Below are 22,691 nucleotides of genomic sequence, written 5' to 3'. Positions count from 1 at the left end.
TCTTGTACTGTTTCTCAAACAAAATCTTAAAAACACATAATGAACATAAACACATAATTATGTGTTTAATGAACACATAATTGTTAAAGTAGCAATATTAAGGCCTGTATATTTTTAAAGGCCAGAAATTCATTTTAGTTCATTATTTTGCTCATAAAAATTAAGGTCTACCTGATTGATCCAAGAACGTGTAAAATCTTCTCTCCATCTAATGGGTAGTCAACATTTGGGGGTGGTGAGGGACGCTGAAATATAAATATTATAAACATAAATATACAGGTTATAACCTCTGGAAAAAAAATATATACTTGCTTTTAACTTACCTCAGTATTCCCATCAATATTAAATTTTGCTGCTTGGATTTTTAATCCACGTTTCAGATCACTTACAAAGCAAGTGCGCACTTAGGAGAAAGAAAAGGAGATTTTATTATGGTTTGTGATTGAATCAATCTATGTCCAGTTTAAATGATTCTATTCAAGTGAACATGCTAGTTATCCATTCTTCCACATTTTATAAACTATCCCTGCCTTTAATCTGGTTATGACAATTTATTCACAAATAAAAAACCTTTTCATTCACTGAGGAATCATAAGACATGTTGCCTGTTCATCTTTCACAAAATCACATTAAAAAAAAACACCTTTGAGGAAACTATTATATTTTTTTATATTCCTGGTATAAAGAGTACCATAAAAAAACAAATTTTAGCATCATGAAAATGTAGCATGTTTCTTTAAACCAGGTTGATTTCTATCTCTGTATTTAATCTTATGTATCTATCTGAATCTTTTTATTTATTTATTTATTTATTTATTTATTTATTTATTTTTTAAAGATTTTATTTATTTGTTTGACAGAGAGAGATCACAAGCAGGCAGAGAGGCAGGCAGAGAGAGAGAGAAGGAAGCAGGCTCCTAGCTGAGCAGAGAGCCCGATGCGGGGCTCGATCCCAGGACCCTGAGATCATGACCTGAGCCGAAGGTAGAGGCTTAACCCACTGAGCCACCCAGGCGCCCCTATCTGAATCTTTTTAAAAATCTTGGTCAAAACAAAAAGCTAAATTTCGCTCTTAGCTGCAGTAGCACTTCTTAGTTTGGTGTTTTTTTGACATGATTATTTTCTCCCTTTTAGCATAGCTCAACACTACTATTTCCCTTCTACAGGATCAACTTTTTTTTTTTTGCACTTTGATCATTTATTCTTTCAAAGGTTTTTGAGATTTTATTTATTTGACACAGAGAGAGAGAGATCACCTGAGAACATGAGCAGGGTGGGGGGGATGGGGGAGCAAGAGTAAAGGGAATAGCAAGCTCCCTAGAGCCCAATATGGGAATCGATCCCAGGATAGATGGCCTGAGGATCATGGGCCTTGGGATCATGGCCTGAGCCCAAGGCAGACGCTTACCCAGGTGCCCACAAAGATTATTTCTGTTGCAAGGTACCTTTTATAGTAAGTTACTTCAAATTATTTTCATAAATAGGTAAGGAATAAAACATTAAAAAAAATATTTTATTATTTATTTGTGAGAGAGAGACAGCAAGAGAAGGAACACAAGCAAGGGGAGTAGGAGAGGGAGAAGCAAGCTCCCAGCAGAGCAAGGAGCCCTATGCGGGGCTTGATCCCAGGATGCTGGGATCATGACTCCAGCCTAAGGCAGAAGCTTAACAACTGAGCCACCCAGGCGCCCTGGAATAGAACATTTTTAACTAGAAACAAAACTGACATTGAATGCAAGACATCTATTAGTTAAATATATATTTAAACTTTATATAAAATTCTTCTCAATCACTAATTCAAAATATATTAAGAATCTCTAATATGCTAATATGCTAGATAGTAAGCTAGGTGCTCATGCTACTTACATATTTTTTATTTTATTCAAGTCCTCGTAGCTATCTTTATTATGTAAGATAAATACTTAGCCCTTAAGAAGCTACTGCAAATAAGCATGTACAAATGACTCAGGTTTTACAATAACTGAAGAAGTTTCAGGTAATTTTACCATGTGAAGAAACAATAAAATGAAGAACAAGATCCATTTTTCAGCCCTAGCTCTAACCCTAACTATGGTGTGACACTGAACAAATCACATATTTCAGGGCCCCAACTGTACCAGATTACCTCCAGGTCTCATTTAATTCTAAAATCCATTATTATTGATTCCCTCTTATTAATTTTATGTCAACATTCTCAGCACTGAAGAATATTATTTTTTTTCTTTTTATTTTATTTATTTGACGAGAGAGGGAGGGAGAGAGAAAGAGTGTGTGCGCGCTCAAGCAAGGGGAGTAGCAGAGGGAGAGGGAAAAGCAGGCTCCTTGCTGAGCAGGAAGCCTGATGTGGGCATTGATCCCAGGACCCTGGGATCATAACCTGAGCCAAAGGCAGATGCTTAATGACTGAGCCACTCAGCGCCCTTTAAATTATATTTTTATTGTTTCTCCGTTAAGTGAATCAAAATACTGGAAAACTGGGGTGACTAGGTGGCTCAGTCAGCCCCAAATTAGAACTTCTGTGGTCAGTAAAATGACCTTACAAATACGTATTTAGAAACTAGAGTTAAAAAAAAACAAAAAAAACTTATATACGACAGGGACGCCTGGGTGGCTCAGTTGGTTGAGCGGCTGCCTTCGGCTCAGGTCATGATCCCAGCGTCCTGGGATTGAGTCCCGCATCGGGCTCCTTGCTTGGCGGGGAGCCTGCTTCTCCCTCTGCCTCTGCTGCCACTCTGTCTGCCTGTGCTTGCTCTCGCTTCTCTCTCTATGACAAATAAATAAATAAATAAATAAATAAAAACAAAAAAAAACTTATATACGACATGAGACCAGTGTCTTTTTTACGCAATTTATCTGTTACTTCATACTGTGCAAACTGTTAATTCCCTAGTAATCCTATATATTCTATAATTGAGAGGTTTCTTCAATAAGACATCATAAATAATGCCAAAAGCTTCCATAAACCTAAAGAAAAATGAAAATTTCATTTACATTATTCCACAGCATATCGTACATATTAAATATTTTTAGAATACTACATTATGTATTTAACATATATTGTACCTCTGTAAATATTTAGAAACACATGCCCTCTAAACTAATACTTAAGGACAAACAGGACAAAAATGGGAATTTAGTTTACCTTTAATGTCCTCTAAGACACCTTCTGGAATTGAACCTGAAACAGAAATTTTATATATTTAGAACTATAGAAGTTTAATAATAAGCAGAAACAATCTGTTAAATTGAACTCACATTACCACTTTCCATTTCTGCAAAATTTTTAAAAATGTAAGTACTATAACTTTAACTTTTAAAAACTAAGCAGAAAATTAACTTTGTTTCTAGGTAAGAAACTTCATCATTCAAAGTTAATCCATACACACACATACACACACAGGAATATTACTCAGCCATCAAGAAGAAATGAACTCTTGGGACGCCTGGGTGGCTCAGGAGGTTGAGCCTCTGCCTTCGGCTCAGGTCATGACCTCAGGGTCCTGGGATCAAGCCCCACATCGGGTACTCTGCTCATTGGGGAGCCTGTTTCCCACCCCACCCCACCCCCAGCTCTCTGCCTGCCTCTCTGCCTACTTGTGATCTCTCTGTCTGTTAAATAAATAAGATCTTTAAAAAAGAAGAAGAAGAAATGAACTCTTGCCATTTGCAATGACATGGATGGATCTAGAGTGTATATGTTAAGTGAAATAAGTCAGAGAAAGACAAATACCATAAAATTTTACTTATATGTAGAATTTAGGAAACAAAACAGATGAACATGTGGGAAGGAAAAAAAAAAGAAAGAGAGAGAGGAAGCAAACCGTAAGAGACTCTTAACGATATAGAACAAACTCAGGATTGACAGAGGGGAGATGGGTGGGTATGGGTGATGGGTATTAAGAAAGGGGTTTGTTATGATGAGCCCTGGGTATTGTACGTAAGTGATGCATCACTAAATTCTACTCCTGAACCCAGTATTATAAGTTAAATAACTAGAATTTAAATAAAAATCCAGAGAAAAATTAAAATAAAAAAAGGAGAATGTACCTATTCAAGGAAATCTATAGAATACTGGGAACCTTTCAAAGGTGGACATTTGGATATATTATCATTATTATGTAATTCTGTTGCTAAAAATCTAGTTACCCAAGTCAGACTAAGAAACATTTTCTTTTCTTTTTTTTTTTTTTTAAGATTTTATTTATTTATTTGACAGAGAGAGATCACAAGTAAGCAGAGAGGCAGGCAGAGAGAGGAGGAAGCAGGCTCCTGGCTCAGCAGAGAGCCCGATGCGGGGCTCGATCCCAGGACCCTGGGATCATGACCTGAGCTGAAGGCAGAGGCATTAACCCACTGAGCCACCCAGGCGCCCCTAAGAAACATTTTCTAAACTAAATTTAAGACCTTCTAAACTCTTTTTAACTCATTGTTAAATATATAAAGATATTCTGATTTATAATTACAGGTTATTTACATCAAGTTAGACAGAAATTTATAGCTGAAAATGGAATCATGATTTCATAAGCGTACTCATGCACTTTTTCCATCTGAACCTACATATCTTGTTAGCTGTATCTTTAAGTTATGACGGCCACTGAAACAAAGTATTAAATATATTAAACTTAAAAGCCACACCTTCAAAATGTAAGTCTTAACCTTTAAAAGATAATAAATAATTTTTAATCACATTGCTTTTTTTTTTTAAAAGCTTTTATTTATTTGACAGAAAGAGAGTGATCACAAGTAAGCAGAGAGGCAGGCAGAGAGAGAGTGGGGGAAGCAGGCTCCCTGCTGAGCAGAGAGCCTGATGCGGGGCTAGATCCCAGGACCCTAAGATCATGACCTGAGCGGAAGGCAGAGGCTTAACCCACTGAGCCACCCAAGCACCCCTATTTAATTACATTGCTTTTCTGAGGAGCAAAACACTTTTAGCATTACTAAGTACAACTTTAGAATTATTATTTACCATTATCTCATCCTTTACAAATTCTTACTTTTGTGTATTTCATAATATAGTAATAATAGTATGCATATAATTTATAAATAAACATACGTATGTACTGAAGGTACATGATTCAAAGTTCTTACTGATGGGGCTAGGGTGTGATCAAAAAGTTTGAAGACTTCTTAATCCATTTTGAGTCTATTTTTGTGTGTGGTGTAAGGAAATAGTCCTTATTCACCTCACAAAAGGATAGAGATTTCAAAAAAAATTTTAATTTGGCTACAAAGACAGAAATGTAACTAGATTATACAAAACCTATAATTTAAGAATAAGTGCTAAAAACTGTAACATTTTGTAACTGCTATATATTCTTTAGGAATAGTCAGATGAATTCCAACATGTACCAAAGAAATTTGATAATATGAAAACCAGTTTTCTTTAGGCAACATGTAAAGTAGGCTTGAAAATAAATATTTTAGCTGGGGATAGATGCTGCTTTGGGAAGAGGTTCCTTAATCTTAGTGAATAATAATTACTTAAACTTCTCAAATAAGGAATAGAAAGGAGGTATTATCTCTGGCTCTGAAAAATCATATCTAAATTTCAATTAATTTAGAAGGATAATATTTTTATATATCATTTATTTTTAAATTGTACACTTTTCAAATCAATGTCCTTAGGTTAGCCTTTAAGTAACTTATAAAGGCTAACCTAAGGACATTGATTTAAAATGATTCCAAATATTAAATGAAAAAAAGCTCAAAGTTCATTTAAGCATATCCAAGTAGACATAAAATTTGTACATAATCTTTTTTTTTTAAGATTAATTTATTTGAGGGGCGCCTGGGTGGCTCAGTGTGTTAAGCCGCTGCCTTCGGCTCAGGTCATGATCTCTGGGTCCTGGGATCGAGTCCCGCATCGGGCTCTCTGCTCAGCAGGGAGCCTGCTTCCCTTCCTCTCTCTCTGCCTGCCTCTCTGCCTACTTGTGATCTCTCTCTGTCAAATAAATAAATAAAATTAAAAAAAAAAAGATTAATTTATTTGACAGAGAGATAGCACAAGTAAGCAGAGTGGCAGGCAGAGGGAGAGGGAGAAGCAGGCTCTCTGCCGAACAGGAAGCCCAATTCGAAGCTCGATCCCAGGATCCTGGGATCAGAACTTGAGCCAAAGGCAGCTGTTTAACCAACTGAGCCACCCAGGTGACCCCCATAATCCCTGTTAAGGACCTTGAGAAGAGATATTTTGTTTTATTTTATTTTTTAAAGATTTTTTACTTGACAGAGATAGAGAGAGAGAGAGAGCGCACAAGCAGGCAGAGCAGCAGACAGAGAGAGATGGAAGCAGGCTCCCTGTGAAGCAGAGAGCCCAATGGCCTTGATTCCAGGACCCCAAGATCATGACCTGAGCCAAAGGCAGAGGCTTAACCCACTGAGCCATCCAGGTGCCCCGAGAAAAGATGTTTTAAATGTATTTGAGTTTCTGATCCTCCTAAGCATGTCATTCAGCAAATAATGATATGATTTAATTCCACAATTAGTAGGACTATAGGGCTATCACAGACTCAGATTTGGGAGATTATGTGAGGGAAAGATTACAGTCAGAATCCACAGTGGCTGGTTAAAAAAAGGGTGTTTTCATAATTAAAAGGAAATGTTATAATCAGTTTTAAAGAAGACCTTTCTTAAAAATATCTTGGGATGCTATACAAACCCATTATCTTTGGATACTTTTTTTTATAAATTAACTGTTTTCATGATATACTAAAAGAGTAACAAAGGTAGGGGTGCTTGGGTGGCTCAGTGGGTTGAAGACTCTGCCTTTGGCTCAGGTCACGATCCCAGGGTCTTGGGATGGAGGGTCATTGGGCTCTCTGCTCAGCAAGGAGCCTGCTACCCACCCCTCTCTCTGCCTACTTGTGATATCTCTCTGTCAAATAAGTAAATAAAATCTAATAAATAAATAAATGAGTATCAAAGTTTATCTGGAAAAGGAAAATTATAATCTTGTCTACAGAATAGAGAATGTTATTTTCTTAACTACCAAAGAAAAACATGAAAACAATACACGAAAGGATAAATGTCCTAAAAACCTGCCATTCTCTTTCCAACATTTATTCAGTGCCTAGGTAGTATACTAAGTGCTACTGATTGAAAATCAAGTAAGACAGGGATCCTCAAAAGTCCAGGAAGGGAAACAGGTGAGTTAACAGACAAACGAGGATATGACATATGTGCTAAAATAAATACTATGGAGGACTTAACAGAGAGGGGAGAAATGTATTCTCCTCAGATGAAATGAGGAAGGCTTTGTAATAAAATGACATTCCAGCTGAGTCACACAGAGGTCAAAAACCCAACATCCCAGGTAAAGAAATAGAATAAATAAAGGCTCAGGGTTGTGGGAGGACTAGTAGAGCCTAGAAGACAATATCAAATTTATTGTAGCTAAAATGAGGTACACAGGGTTAAGATGCGTAGTTTAGGGTTAAGAGGTAGAAAAAAAAGATTGGGAAGAAACATATATATCAAACAAATATTTGGATTTTAAGCTGCTGAGCCAGCAAAAATCCTTAAGCTAAAGAGTGGTGTAATCAGACTTGCATTGTGTAAGTTATTTCTGGCAACAGTATGAAATAGAATGACTCAGTCCAGAGTCTCCTACAATAATCCAAGCAAGAAATAACAAGGGTCTAGTTTATGTCTTTGTTTTCAGATGTTCAGTAGTATAGATAACAAAGAAAAAGAGATGAAATTTAAGAGATTTTTGAGGGAGAACTGAAGATTTTTAACTCGTTTTCTAAAATGGGAGATAAGCGGGACGCCTGGGTGGCTCAGTGGGTTGGGTCGCTGCCTTCGGCTCAGGTCATGATCCCAGGGTCCTGGGATGAGTCCCGCAGAGGACTCCTTGCTCAGCAGGGAGCCTGCCTCTCTCTCTGCCTCTGCCTGCCTCTCTGCCTGCTTGTGTGCTTTCTCTCTCTCTTTCTGACAAATAAATAAATAAAATCTTTAAAAAAATAAAATAAAATAAAATGGGAGATAAGGAAGATATCTTTATCTGAGAACAATTTGTTGAAATGTATTTGGAGAAAGAGATAATGTATTCACTTTTTGAAGGTCTTAAGTGTGAGATACCTAAATATGCTTAGTTTACATCTAATAATCAGTTGGAAATATGAATATCAAGATCAGAAGGGTCAGGCCCAATGATACATTTGAAAATCAACTGCATACTGATGTAGCTGAAAGTTATAAAAATAGATGAGAACACTTTTAAAAAGCCAGGGGGAAGAAAACATAAAAAACAGATGCCTACGGGATTATCAGAAGAGAAAACAAAAACATCACAAAAGGAAGAGTCCTGAAAGTCAAGAAGAGATTGTATCAAAAGTATATGATAATCTGCAATGTCAAAAGTTCTAGAAAGGATGACCAAAATTAAACGACTGGATTTGGGAATTCAGAGGTCAATAATGATATTATAATTGGAGCAATGACATCAGTGACATGAGGGAAAAGAGAGTAACTACATAACGGGGTAAAAAACAAATGCATTGAAGAATGACAAGGGAATATAAACCACTCTTAAATAGTTTAAAATAGTTTTACCCATCACAGAGGGAAGGCTCTGTTCTTTAGCAGCACCTGTGTCAACAGTACATTGCTCCAGTAGTTGAGTTTCCAACTCCCTGAAATTTAAAAAAAAAATTACTGGAATTAAAATATTGCCCTTGATATCCTTCTCTTATTTAATACTTTTACTACATAATACATTATAATGCTTTTTAAAAAGTGGTTTTATCCTTAAAAGATGAATACATCCAAGGCTAATAGAGAATGGATTAAATAACATTAAATGTCCAGATTATGTTCTATTGATCACTGTAAAAAAAAATTAACATGTTTTTGTGGTGCAGGTGGAGCAATGTGCTAAATTCCAAGATACTTACTTGTGAAGAGCTTTTCCTCCTAGGGGGAGTGCTCCCCAACAATTTAGTACTGGGATTCCTTCATATATCTGTAGGGTAGTCAAGGATATAACTATTTGAGGAGATAAAACATGGCTCCCTTGATACTTTCCTCACCTTCTGCAGTATTAAGTCAGCTTTGATAACAAATTCTTCATATTTTTAAAAGAGTAACAGAAAAATCAGTCTTTTTTCATATTCTTCTTCAAAGAAGGTTAAACTCACACACACACACACACACACACACACACACTTCATTAGTTAGAACAAGGGTGTCTCATAAAGTAACTACTGGCCATATGTGGCTACTGAGCACTTGAAATGTGAAATGTGGCCAGTCTGAATTGAGATGTGCTGTAAGAACAAGCTTGATACCAAATTTAGAAGACACACATATAAAAATCCATAAAATATCTTACTATAATTTTTATATAGCTTCTATGTTGAAATGATAATATTTTGAATATACTGGGTTAAATAAAATACAGTAACTTCATCTTTCACTTGCACTTTTAAGAACATAGCTCTTAGGAAAATTTTAAATTACATGTCTCTTCTTGTATTCCTATTAAACAGAGCTGAGAGGCTAGTGGACAATACTATACTGTGGATTTGCTACCTTATTTTCCATATTGTTCTTGCTGATGTCTATAAGTACAATATTTATAAAAGAGTATATTGGTAAGAACATTGGCTTTGGGAAAAAAACATGGGTTATACATCTTGGCTATATGCTTATATGACCCTGGGTCACCATTTACCCCAACTTTCGATCTTCTCATTTATATAACAAGGAAAATAACACCTATGTTGCAGGATTGTTACAAGATATATTTTTTTAAAGATTTGTTTATTTATTTGAAGTGTGGAGGAGCAGAGGGAGAGAGAGTTTTAGGCGTCCTCTGAACTCAGAGCCCAAGGTGGAGCTGGATCTCACAACCCTGAGATGACAGCCTGAGCTGAAACCAAGAGTCGGATGCTCAGTTGATGGCTGTGAGGAAATTCAAACGCAAAATACTCTATCTTTGAAAAACTATTTACCTATATTAGTTCTTTAGGAGCTACTAATTTTTGACTTCACTCCCCCAAGTACTTCTTCTAATAAATACATATGTAGATCTCAAAACTGCCCAAGAGTATATTTATGCACTTCAATGTCCTTTTCTTTTAAAGTTTTTTAATTTTTTTTTTTTTTGACAGACAGAGATCACAAGTAGACAGAGAGGCAGGCAGAGAGAGAAAGAGAAGGAAGCAGGCCCCCCACTGAGCAGAGAGCCCAATGTGGGACTCGATCCCAGGACCCTGGGATCATGACCTGAGCCGAAGGCAGAGGCTTTAACCCACTGAGCCACCCAGGCACCCCACAATGTCCTTTTCAATGGAGCAATGTCACTGTTAACATTTTGGCTTACATGCTTCTAATGACAAGGAATGCACCACTGTATAGTCTCTAATTCCATCTTGGGACAGCTTGAATTAGTAGAAAGTTCTTCCAGTGGTGAATGTTATAAAAACTAGAGCACTATTGAGCAAGTTATCACATGCCAGGTCATATGCTAAATACTTTACATACATTGTCTCACTCAAGTCACAAAAGGCCCTCTCCATGAGGTGGAATTTTTTTTCTTTTTTTAAGATTTTATTTATTTGACAGAGAGAGAGATCATAAGTAGGCAGAGAGGCAGGCAGAGAGAGGGGGGAAGCAGGCTCCCTGAGAGCCCGATGCGGGGCTCGATCCCAGGACCCTGAGATCATGACCTGAGCAGAAGGCAGAGGCTTAACCCACTGAGCCACCCAGGTGCCCAAGGTGGAATTATTTTAATTCCCATTCCACAGATAAGAGAACTGAGGCCCATAGAGATTACTTGACTAATATTATACAACTAGTAAGAAGCACAGCCAAGATTTACACTTACATGTGTATTTGATTCCAAAACCAACATCATAAACCCTATGCCCTATGGGCTCCATGTTAGCTTCTGCAAATAGAAAGAAGAAAAAAATGTACTCACTTTTCCACAGCAAGCCCTTCAGCCATTTGAAGGCAGGTTTCATGTTTTAATTTTTCTTAATTTTCTCATTTCAGTTTTTCCAATTACTCTGATCTTTTCTTAGAAATACCATGACACATCCTAATTAACTAATGTTCCTCTTAAAAACTGAACATGATATTCATGAGGTGTGACCCCTGGAGTATGTACTAGGATCAAGACATAATGCTAATTTCTTGGGCACCTGGGTGGCTCAGTTGGTTGAGCAATTGCCTTCAGCTCAGGCCATGATCCCAGAGTTCCAGGATCGAGTCCAGCATTGGCTCGATGCTCCACGGGGAGTCCGTTTCTCCCTCTGACCTTCTCCTCTCTCATGCTCTCTCTCACTCTCTCAAATAAATAAATAAAATCTTAAAAAACAAACAAAAAAAACCTTTTTTTTAAAAAAAGACAATGGTAATTTCTATAAAATTTAAGTCTCACAATTCTGTGAATTTTTTCCACATGCAAATTCATATTTGTACATGATAATCACAAATAGTTACATTCCATGAAAACTGCTTCTAATAAGCCTAATTATGTTAAAGCAGAGTAAAAACTGAAAAATTAGTTGCTTAACAAAAAAAAAAAGATACAGGTAACACCAGGCTCTCCCTATATCCGCAATCCAGGACCATGGCAGAGTTTATCCCAAGCGTCAGAAGAGCCATTAGATGACTTGGAGCAAGCAGGACAGATGGAACCTAGAAAACAATAAAGCCAAGTAACAATAACAACAACAAAACCACAAGTCTGAGTAGTTGAAGATGTTTACCTTATATTTCAAATACACTTGAAAAAAATTCAGAGTAACATTGTATTTATGATACCTTTTCAACCATTTTATGGTGCTAAGAACTAGTTTGTTGATTTATCTGAATTTACACAATCATGGAAATATACAATAAAAACACTCTTTAAATTCCCTTAAGTTGTTTTGTTCCAAAATGACAATTAGAAAACATTTTTATTAATTTTTGTTCTCTCTTTTTTGTTTCAGATGTTATTTATTTATTTGAAAGAGAGAGAGCACAAGCAGGAGGAGCAGCAGGGAGAGGGAGATGGAGAAGCAGGCTTCCCTCCAACCAAGCAGAGACCCTGGTGTAGGGCTCAATCCCAGTACCCTGGGATCATGACCTGAGCTGGAGACAGATGGCTTATCCTACTGAACCACCCAGGTGCCCCATTCTCTCTCTTTTGGAGGGAAAAATTAAAAGAGGTACAGAAATATGAATTCAAAGATGCTAAAAAAAAAAATAAAGACATGTCTTTGCCATCAAAATGAAAATTAAGGGGCACCTGGGTGGCTCAGTGGGTTAAAGCCTCTGCCTTCAGCTCAGGTCATGATCCCAGGGTCCTGAGATCAAGCCCCAGGCTCTCTGCTCAGCAGGGAGCCTGCTTCTCCCTCCCCCTCTGCCTGCCTCTCTGAATACTGGTGATCTCTGTTTGCCAAATAAATAAATAAAATCTTTAAAAAAAAATGAAAATTAAAAGATTCTTGATTATCTTTATTTGCAAAATTTATACTATGAACTCTATTTTTAAAACATAATATAGCAGTTAAAATTAAACTGAAGAGCTATAAAAAGCCTTAACTCTGTGTGACATTTTTCAGCAAGAATTTGCCACATCTGGTGATACCTCAAATATCAGATAAATATTCAATCAAAATATGAAAATCCTCATAACGAAATGCCAAAATAAAATGTCCCTAATTTCCCTTAACTAAAGGTTGTGTCAGAGGGCAGGGGAGACAAAGACATTGAAAAAGACAAAGACATTGCAAAGACATTGAAAAAAGCATGGAGGGAGCACCTGGGTGGCTCAGTCGGTTAATTGTCTGACTTTCAGCTTAGGTTATGATCTCAGGGTCGTGGGATCAAGCCCTACACTCTGTGAGAGTTGGTTTGTCCCTCTGCCCCTCCCCATGCTCACACTCACTGCCCTCTCTCTCTCTTTCAAATAAATAAATAAAATCTTTAAAAATAAATAAAGTAAAATAAATTAAAAAAAATAAAGCCTAAAATGAAGGAACTCAAGAATTTATAAGAGTCAGTGTAACTAAACAATGGAAACTAGAAAGTCCTGGGAAAAAAAAAAAACACATCATGAATTCAATAGCAAAGAATATACCTTTTTTTTTTTTTTTTAAAGATTTTATTTATTTATTTGACAGAGAGAGATCACAAGTAGGCAGAGAGGCAGGCAGAGAGAGAGGAGGAAGCAGTCTCCCTGCCGAGCAGAGAGCCCGATGTGGGACTCGATCCCAGGACCTGAGATCATGACCTGAGCCGAAGGCAGCGGCTTAATCCACTGAGCCACCCAGGTGCCCAAGAATATACCTTTTAATTCTAAAAAGTCCTCAAACATTAAAAAAAACCTATGTTAAAATAAATAAATAACAGAAATATCAGTAAGAAATCTTCAGTTATCTACATATTGGATGAAATGCTGATTACACATGAAACAAAAACAAATGGTTTGTTTAAAATGGCTTGAGTTTGGGGCGCCTGGGTGGCTCAATGGGTTAAAGCTTCTGCCTTCAACTAAGGTCATGGTCCCAGGGTCCTGGGATCAAGCTCCGAATTGGGCTCTCTGCTCAGCGGGGAGTCTGCTTCCTCCTCTCTTTCTTTCTGCCTTCCTCTCAACTACTTGAGATCTGTCAAATAAATAAAGAAAATCTTTATAAAATAATAAAATAGGGGTGCCTGGGTGGCTCAGAAGGTTAAAGCCTCTGCCTTCGGCTCAGGTCATGATCCCGGAGTCCTGGGATCAAGGCCCACATCGGGATCTCTGCTCAGTGGGGAGCCCGCTTCCTCCTCTCTCTCTGCTTTCCTCTCTGCCTACTTGTGATCTCTGTCTGTCAAATAAATAAAAATAAAATCTTATAAAAAGGGACACCTGGGTGGCTCAGTCGGTTAAGCCGCTGCCTTCAGCTCAGGTCATGATCCCAGGATCCTGGGATCAAGTCCCATGTGGGGTTCCTTGCTCAGCAGGGAGCCTGCTTCTCTCTCTGCCTCTGCCTCCTTGTGCTTTCTCTCTCTCTCTCTCTCTGACAAATAAATAAATATACAAAATCATTAAAAAAAATCTTAAAAAAAAAATAATAAAATAAAATGGCTTGAGTTTATTCTCATCTGGTTTCTCAAATGCACTGTGTAATATATATAATGAAGGAAATTAAAATAAATTAACCTTTCTCAAAAATATTTATTTATTTATTTGACAGAGAGTAGGGGCAGGAAGAGAGAGTGAGCGAGCATGAGCAGGGGGGAGGGACACAGACACAGACAGAGAAGCAGACTCTCCACTGAGTAGGGAGTCCAATGTGGGACTGGATCCCAGAACCCTGGGGATCATGACCTAAGCCAAAGGAAGACACTTAGCCTACTGAGCACCCAGGGGCCCAAATGAGGACCTTTTAGTTTAAACTTTAGTACTTATAAAAAACAACAACATAAAAAACAGGTACCTCAAAATATTTGAAAAGAACCCGAGTGAGTGTCTCTCTGAAGTGGGAAGGACATAGTACCGACTCGATAACCACAACTCGGCGGTCTCTAGGATTCACCAACAGATGCCTGGAAAGTGACAGTTTTTATTTATGAAAGTAAATAAAAGTTGATATTTATTTTGGCACATAATGCAATTTTGTTAAGAATAGAGAAACTATATTATATTAGCTCAAGATGTTTTATGACAAAAAGACATCTTCATTTTATTACCTGGGTAAAGTAACATTCCTGAACTCTTACTACGTGCCACGTACTGTGTCAGGATTTTTACATCTATTACTTCATTTATCTCAGGAAACAAAAGCTATAGCCTAGTATGATGAACACTTGAGCAATAAAAAGATTTTTTCTTTAGGCTACGAAAGTAATATATTCTCAAAAAACTCCAAATGTAACAGAAGTTTATAACTTGGAAAGTACAAATACCTTACACTTCTACTACCCAGAAACTATCACTTATAGCAGTTTGCATAATGTCATTACTGTCCATGTATATGAATGTATTTTAACAGAAGTGTTTATTCCATAGATGTTCTAAAACTTGCTTTTTTCAATTATCAATACAATAAGACACCTTTTGCATTACTACATGATATAGAACTTTTTTAATGGCTGTAAAATGTTTCACTATATGGATATATAATAATTTAATTATCTACTGCCATTATTAATGAACATTTAATTTGTTTTCAGTTATTTCCCCATGCTTGCCAATTATCTAGTCTTCAAATACATTTTGGAAAAGGTTGAAAATAAGCAAGTGATAATGCAGCAGAAGTCCACTTTTTTTTGTATCCGATATAACACAACCAAATATTACTATGACCGGCATTAGGAAAACGTAATCACAAAAGCTGGGAGAAAAAAAAAAAAACAAACACAACTGCATCTTACCTGAAATACAGTATGTGGATGAATTCTTTTAGGTAGGAATACAATTCCTCTGTATTGATATTATATTGAACAACTTTGATAGGCTATAAAAAATTAAAATTATTTATTAATGTATAATGAAATAAAATATGATTATCTACTATACTACTGCATTTTCTGGTAATAAATAAAAAGTAATTTTTATTGAGAATAAATGCAAACATTAAATATAAATTAATCACTTAAATTAGGAACCTTTAAGAATTGGCTAAGATGACAGAACTTTTTGGTTTGCAGGCATAAAAGTATGGGTCAACAAGTAGAGAACTATGCTCATTTACATTCTTCTTCCATCTGGACTTACCATTTTGGCAGGACTGATCAAATTCACAGATTAAAAAGTACCAAAAGCTTCCTCAAACACTCCAGACTTGGTCTAGTCCTTGTAAGTCACTCCCAAAGCAATGACACTTACCCTCTTATAAGATTACTTTACTTAATTACTTGTAAAATGTCTACCTTCCCATTAGACTACATACTCTTAAGGTGCAAGAAGTGTTTCTGGTTGCTTATGATATATCTTCCTTCAGCTGACAGTACCAGGCACCAAGTACATGCTCATAAACATGCGGTAAAATCAGTATAAACAAACACTACCCAATCATGAATGCTAAGTCAACACCAATACAGAACAATAACTTTACATATGATGCTCAGAACGCTGTAAGTACTCTAATGCATCATTGGCAGACCTCTCTTTGTTACTCTTCTAATGGAAAGATCATTAGCTAAGCCAATTTCATGATTTTAAAGAAGGTTCCAGGGGCGCCTGGGTGGCTCAGTGGGTTAAAGCCTCTGCCTTCGGCTCAGGTCATGATCCCAGGGTCCTGGGATCGAGCCCCGCATCGGGCTGTCCGCTCCGCGGAGAGCCTGCTTCCTCCTCTCTCTCTCTCTGCCTACTTCTGATCTCTGTCTGTCAAATAAATGGGTAAAATCTTTAAAAAAAAAAAAAATAAAAAAAAATAAAGAAGGTTCCAAACCACATATGGCGGATTGTAGAGATTAATCTTCACATACATTTTTCTCTTCAAGATGAGTATAAATGCTGAAAGCACTAAGAAAAGTGGTAATGACGGGGCGCCTGGGTGGCTCAGTGGGTTAAAGCCTCTGCCTTCGGCTCAGGTCATGATCCCAGGGTCCTGGGATTGAGCCCCATGTCGGGCTCTCTGCTCCGCGGGGAGCCTGCTTCCTCCTCTCTCTCTCTCTGCCTGCCTCTCTGCCTACTTGTGATTTCTCTGTGTCAAATAAATAAAATCTTAAAAAAAAAAAAAGAAAGAAAGAAAAGTGGTAATGAGAATGTTAAAGTTCTAAGTCCAGTTAGGAATCTATCTAGAAATTTATCAAGTATCACATTAACCTTAATTAAAGAACATGAAAAGTGAATAGACAGGAAGTTCCATCACATTTTTGAATACCACACCACAACTATCTACTGTATTTCTAGCTTATCTAAGGATCTGCAGAAAAAAAATTGTATCTTTGTATTTCATTTATTCATTTGTTCGTTCCTTCCTTCCTTCAAGTGGGCCCCCTGCCCAGCATGGAGTCCAACATGGGGCTTGAACTCATGACTCTAAAATCAAGACCTGAGCTGAGATCAAGAGACAGCCACTCAACTGACAGAGCTACCCAGGTGTCCCACCCTATTTTCATTTTTTTAAAAATTTTATTTAAGTTATCTCTAAACCCAATGTGGGGCTTAAACTCATGACCCTGAGATCAAGAGTTGCATGCTCTTCCAACTGTGCCAGCCAGGTGCTCCTGGAAAATTTTGAAATCAATAAAATGATTCCCTTATCAGGCATAATTAAAAAGATTTGTCAATCAACATATTTCATTTGCTCTTAAAGATGCATCCCAATACCAAGTATGAACTGATGTATACTAATCTATTCTGCTACAATATGCACTTTTATAAAATCAAGTATCACATTTCCGTTGCAAATAAGGGGATAATATCTACATAATGTGAAATCTGTATTAGTTCATGTGAGACAAGAGGAGCTGAAATGATAGCAGAGTTATACCTTTCATCAAGAAAAATAAAGTCATCAACTCAGTGGCCACACAGGTAGGCATCCTTTCAGATCTATTTTTCAAAAACTTAAATGAGGGGCAGGCACCTCAGTGGCTCAGTCCCCTAAGTGTCTGCCTTTGGCTCAAGTCATGATCCCAGGGTCCCCCACACAGGGCTCTATGCTCAGTGGGGAGGCTGCTTCTCCTTCCCTTCCCTCTGCTTCTCTCCCTGCTGGTGCATAGGCACGCGCGTGCTCTCTCACTCTCTCTCTCAAATAATTAAATAAAATCTTCAAACACTTGAATGGTCTTCTGTAGCAGGGGCTCCCTTCCTAAAGCAGACCCTTTCATGACTATTTATTGGGCTGCATTTCCTCTTGGTTCCACCTAACAGCCCCACTGGCTCAGAACTCACCTCCACCTGCACTGGCTCAGCACCCACAGACCAACATTTTCAATCTATTACTCCATTTTATTTTTATTATCACGAAGAGAGCCTCCAGCCACTCTCAGTTGCAAACCAAAGCTATTCCAGTTTTTTCCTGAAGGATCAGTTACTGCTTTTGTTAGTGCTATAATTACAAAATTACACGGGTTTTATATGGTTTGCCCCACCATAAGCCTACTTCTATTTGTGACTGAAGGGAGGTTTTTTAGGACTACAAATATTAAGTTATGGCAGAAGCATCTGTATTTTATTTTATGAATTTTATGGCATGCAAAATTATTCTTTCTACTATTCTACAATTCCTGATCTGTCACATTAGCTGCTTTAATCAATCTTACTTGAAGTCGCATTAAAAAATATTTTATAGTATAGTACAGCATTTTATTTGCTAAATTGTTATTTAATCTTTAATTACCTTAGGTAGGCCAGCTTTTTTAATCACACTAGGAATTATGCATCTTGGACCAGTTTCTCCAGCAAAACCACACCTGCAAATAAATAGAAAATTGAAACATTCAAGTTATTATAACATTCTTTCTATGTATTTGTCATAGATACAAGTTTTTCTGCATTTGTTTCAAAGCCGTGGTCACAAAACCAACATCTCTGATGTATTCAAAGGGACAAAGAAACAGAAAAAAATTAAAGCCATCTTTATTCATAACTGTGTATCACAGCTAAAAGAATTGTTTCAAATTAGTGATACTGAAATAAACCAGCATATTAAACCAGATCAGCATGTACTTTTTTTCAGTTTTTTTTTTTTTTTTAAGATTTTACTTATTAATTTGTCAGAGAAAGAGAAAGAGCATGTGCACAAAAGTAGGGGGAACAGCAAGCAGAGGGAGACGTAGGCTGGCTACCTGTTGAGCAAGGAGCCCGATGCAAGACTCAATCCTGACCTGAACCAAAGGCAGACACTTTCCCAACTGAGCCACCCAGGAGTCCCCCAGTTTTAAATTATACCTGAATTTTGGGCAACACATCTCTACAACCCTGGATTATTTGACTACATTATATGACTTCATTTATATAATTCATGAGTAACTCATAACTCCATCACTCTAATATTAATTTCCATGTTTATGGGTTTCCTTTTGGTCTAGTTTTTTACACTCTGCATATCTGACATAATCGCACTGTCCATACATCATGAACTTCATACAATAAGCTTCTGCCCATATTATTATAGTTTTTATTGTTATTTTATTTTTTTTTAAGATTTTATTTATTTATTTGACAGACAGAGATCACAAGTAGGCAGAGAGGCAGGCAGAGAAAGAGAAGGAAGCAGGCTCCCCGCTCAGTAGGGAACCCGATGTAGGACTCGATCCCAGGACCTGAGATCATGACCTGAGCTGAAGGCAGAGGCTTTAACCCACTGAGCCACCCAGGTGCCCCTTCATTGTTATTTTAAAAACTGCATATTTTATCTTTAAAGAAATAATTCACCTGAGTATTTAGGTATTTGCACATGTTTCATATTAGTAAAACAATACTCCTAAAAATGCTGCTAAAAATGATCACCATGTAAGTTTAGCCTTCATATGATCTCTTCTTGTCTTGCCTAGTTTCCAGTACTGCTCTCCTACGTCCAAATAGCTCTAGTCACATCTCAGTGTTTACTTGCACCAATGCTCCTCAAATTTCCCAGACGCAACCCAATGGTTGTCATCAATTTCTTTCTTTTACTTCATAAGTTCATATTCTCACCCTCCTTTTGATTTGTCAATAATCATTTTCCTGTATGGTAACTTTCTGCTTCTCATTTCTTCATAACTAGAGTATTTATCTCTAGGTGTCAGTCTCAAAGTATTTATTATGCTATTAAAATAAGCATCTAAGGGGCGCCTGGGTGGCTCAGTGGATTAAGCCGCTGCCTTCGGCTCAGGTCATGATCTCAGGGTCCTGGGATAGAGTCCCACATCGGGCTCTCTGCTTAGCAGGTAGCCTGCTTCCTCCTCTCTCTCTCTCTGCCTGCCTCTCTGCCTACTTGTGATCTCTCTCTGTCAAATAAATAAAATCTTTAAAAAAAAAATAAGCATCTAAAATAAGAAAACATAAATAAGGGAGGATCTTACACAGAACAGTCAGAGAATGTTAAGGACTAATGAGACTTTGATCAATCCAATTCTGGAATACCTGAGGCCCAATACTTAAATATGGCAGTTTTGACAACTTATTCAACAAATAATTATCAAATACCTTATTACATACTAAGTAATATTCAGATACCTATAATTTTTTCAGATGTTTCTATTTCAAATATCTATGTAAGAGGCAATTCTGCAAGTTACTTTGCTCTTAAGCCCAGTACAATGGTTCACAACCTGAAGTCCAAGGACCACTGTGATCGTCTGCCAACCTCTGAAACTGTGTGCAAATTATTTTAAGGTTTGTGTTATCTGTGGCTTTCTTTCGGTCGTCAAAGGGATCTATGCCATCGAAAAGATTGAAAAACGCTACTCTAGTGTTTACAAGTTGCCTTTTAAAACATGTCAAATTTCCTAATCTAAGAATTCGGGGCCGGGGGCACCAAAGGATCTCGAGTCTTACCTACAGGGCTGCACCTCTTTGTTCATGTGTTCCGTCTAAATGGACTTCCTACTCTTGGGGAGCAATGGCCTTACATCTGAATTTCTAGTACCAACAGACGTCCCATTTAATAAATGTTTACGTTACAGTTCGGCTGCTACCTTCCTAAGCAAACAAGCCCAGGATAGGGGTCTAAGCCATCGCTGTCATCGCCTGCATGGATGACAGCAAAGGGTCCGTTCGATCTGGGGCGACGTTGAAAACCATTCTCCCGAAGCCTCTTGGGCCTCTCCACGAATCAGAGCCGTATCCCCGGGATTCGCATAGCCCACGTTGAAAATAAATAAAAGCCGTAATTTGCGGAGGTGCTGGAGGAAAAACTGGAGATGAGCCTGGGAAGAGAACCCGGGCCGGGCCTCGACCACCCCCCCCCCCCCCAGGACGACCGCAGTCATCGCCGTCGCCACTCACTTGGTAAAAGCCTCTCCCAGGTCTATCACGACTGCCGTTTTCTCCCCGCCGCTCCCGAGGCCTTCATACAGCGGCATGGTAGTGAAGACCACGGTAAAAAGGGGCGCTCGGACGCGGCCCCCACAAGCTTCTGCTCTTGGAGGGGCGGGGACGGGAGGTCAGCTCTCGGGCGTGGTGAAGGCGGGGACCTCGAGTGGCCCGGGCGTGCCGGGCCCGGGCTGTCCCAGGCTCTGCCTCTCTCCACGTTGGAGGAAAATCCTCGCAGTAGTTCCCGTCTCCGGTACTAATGAAGAAGAGACACAGGCGGCCGTTGATTAGGGTGCGGAGAAATAAAGGGCGGAAGCGATCAGGCGCGCCGGACGCCCCGAGTGGGGCGGAGCTAACCGGGTCCTTCCCCTGGCCACGCCCCCACATAGCGCCGGGGGCGGAGGCTTCACAGAGAGCTGTGGAGACTGTTGTGTGTAGTTTTGGAGCGAAATTTTTCGTGCCAGGTGTTTTGCCTATCGTTTATGCTTCACAGGAAATACTGATAATAAGTATTAGTTTCTTACCTGTACAAACTGAAGCTCAGAGAGATTAAGTAACTTATTTTTGGCGGCCATTTCGCTGAAAGTTTTAATTTTAATCCAAAAGAAAGCACTGAAAGTGGTGTCTACTACGAATCTTTTCTATCTATGGAGGAACAGAGAGGGTGTTTTAAGGAGGGAACATGGAACCAGGGGTTTCCGTTGACTCTAAAACCGAGGACCTGTGTAATCCGAGAAAAGTAAATCAATCTGTGCCAGTATGGGCACACAATCGGAATTATGTAACATGGACTGTTTACAAGTTTATCATTTCACTGCTTTACTTTTCTTCTGCTGAAGTTGCCCATGGAAATGGGAGTTAGTGGGGTTAGTTGCTGCCTTGTCTGGAAAACTATAGGAAGAGGAATGATCTGTTCATCCGCACTATGTGTTCATTACTTAGGTGGATAAAGTCTTATCATAGTAAGAGTTAAGGCTGTACAATGCAAGAGGTTAGACAATGTAATCACTAGAATTTACTGATCAGTGATCTTCCTGAGAGCAAATTGCCTGAAATAAGAGGATGAAGTTGGAATTGTGATAAAGAACGGAGCTTCAAAAAGAGTGAAAAAGGATGAAGCGTTTTGCTTAACAGGGCTAGAATGAATCGGACCCTTCCCTCAGGTTCCAATTCTGTTTCTTCTGCCACCTTCTGTCAAGTTTCTAGTACTTCTGCTTATCCGTCTTCTTTTCTGTCAACTTCACTGCTACTTCACAAGGTATTTGTGAGGATCAATTGAGATTATATTATGAAACAATTTTGAAACTAGGAAGTGTTATCACCCGTCCTATGTTTTCCATGACTGTTCACCAACTGTCTTAGTTGCCTAGGGATGCCATAACAGAGTACTATAAACTGGGTGGCTTAAAAGAGGAGAAATTTATTCTCACAGTTCTGGACTCTGGAAGTCCTAGATTAAGATGTTGGGAAGGTCATGCTGTCTTTGGAAGCTCTTGGAGAGGATCCTTCCTTGCCTCTTACTAGCTTCTGGTGGTTGCCCACAGTCCTTGGTGTTCCTTGGTTCATAGATGTATCACAGCAATCTCTGTTTCTGAGGTCATCTGGCCTCTTCCCCACATTTCTGTATCTGGATGTTAACAGTCTCTTTCCCATGTTTTCATATCATTTTCATTCTGTGCATCTCTCTGTATTCAAATTTCTCTCTTACAGGAATACCAGTCATAGGATTAGGACCTTAATCCTAACCAAATTTAACTTGGTAATATTTGCAAAGACCCAAATTCCAAATAACGTTTCCAGTTGACAA

At 38.2% G+C, this 22,691-nt stretch overlaps 1 protein-coding gene across 1 annotated transcript in view; it reads right to left on the bottom strand.

Moving 5' to 3' along the window:
• Window positions 1–21,164, bottom strand: part of ACTR10 (actin related protein 10) — a 35,620-nt gene extending 14,456 nt beyond the window's left edge. Inside the window, exons 1-10 of the mRNA XM_032344322.1 lie at window positions 20,858–21,164; window positions 18,267–18,339; window positions 15,349–15,431; window positions 14,412–14,520; window positions 11,536–11,643; window positions 8,892–8,959; window positions 8,551–8,630; window positions 3,143–3,178; window positions 324–403; window positions 172–245 (exon numbers count right to left, since the gene is read on the bottom strand). Coding sequence (XP_032200213.1) covers window positions 172–245; window positions 324–403; window positions 3,143–3,178; window positions 8,551–8,630; window positions 8,892–8,959; window positions 11,536–11,643; window positions 14,412–14,520; window positions 15,349–15,431; window positions 18,267–18,339; window positions 20,858–20,934 — 788 coding nt within the window. The 5' untranslated portion in view covers window positions 20,935–21,164. The remainder of the gene's footprint in view (window positions 1–171; window positions 246–323; window positions 404–3,142; window positions 3,179–8,550; window positions 8,631–8,891; window positions 8,960–11,535; window positions 11,644–14,411; window positions 14,521–15,348; window positions 15,432–18,266; window positions 18,340–20,857) is intronic.
• Between the last annotated feature and the right edge of the window lie 1,527 nt (window positions 21,165–22,691).

This window comes from Mustela erminea, chromosome 5 (genome assembly GCF_009829155.1).
Source record: "Mustela erminea isolate mMusErm1 chromosome 5, mMusErm1.Pri, whole genome shotgun sequence".
NCBI classification, from domain to species: domain Eukaryota; kingdom Metazoa; phylum Chordata; class Mammalia; order Carnivora; family Mustelidae; genus Mustela; species Mustela erminea.
Note: the sequence above shows the minus strand (reverse complement) of the source record. Positions and strands in the feature narration are given on the sequence as shown.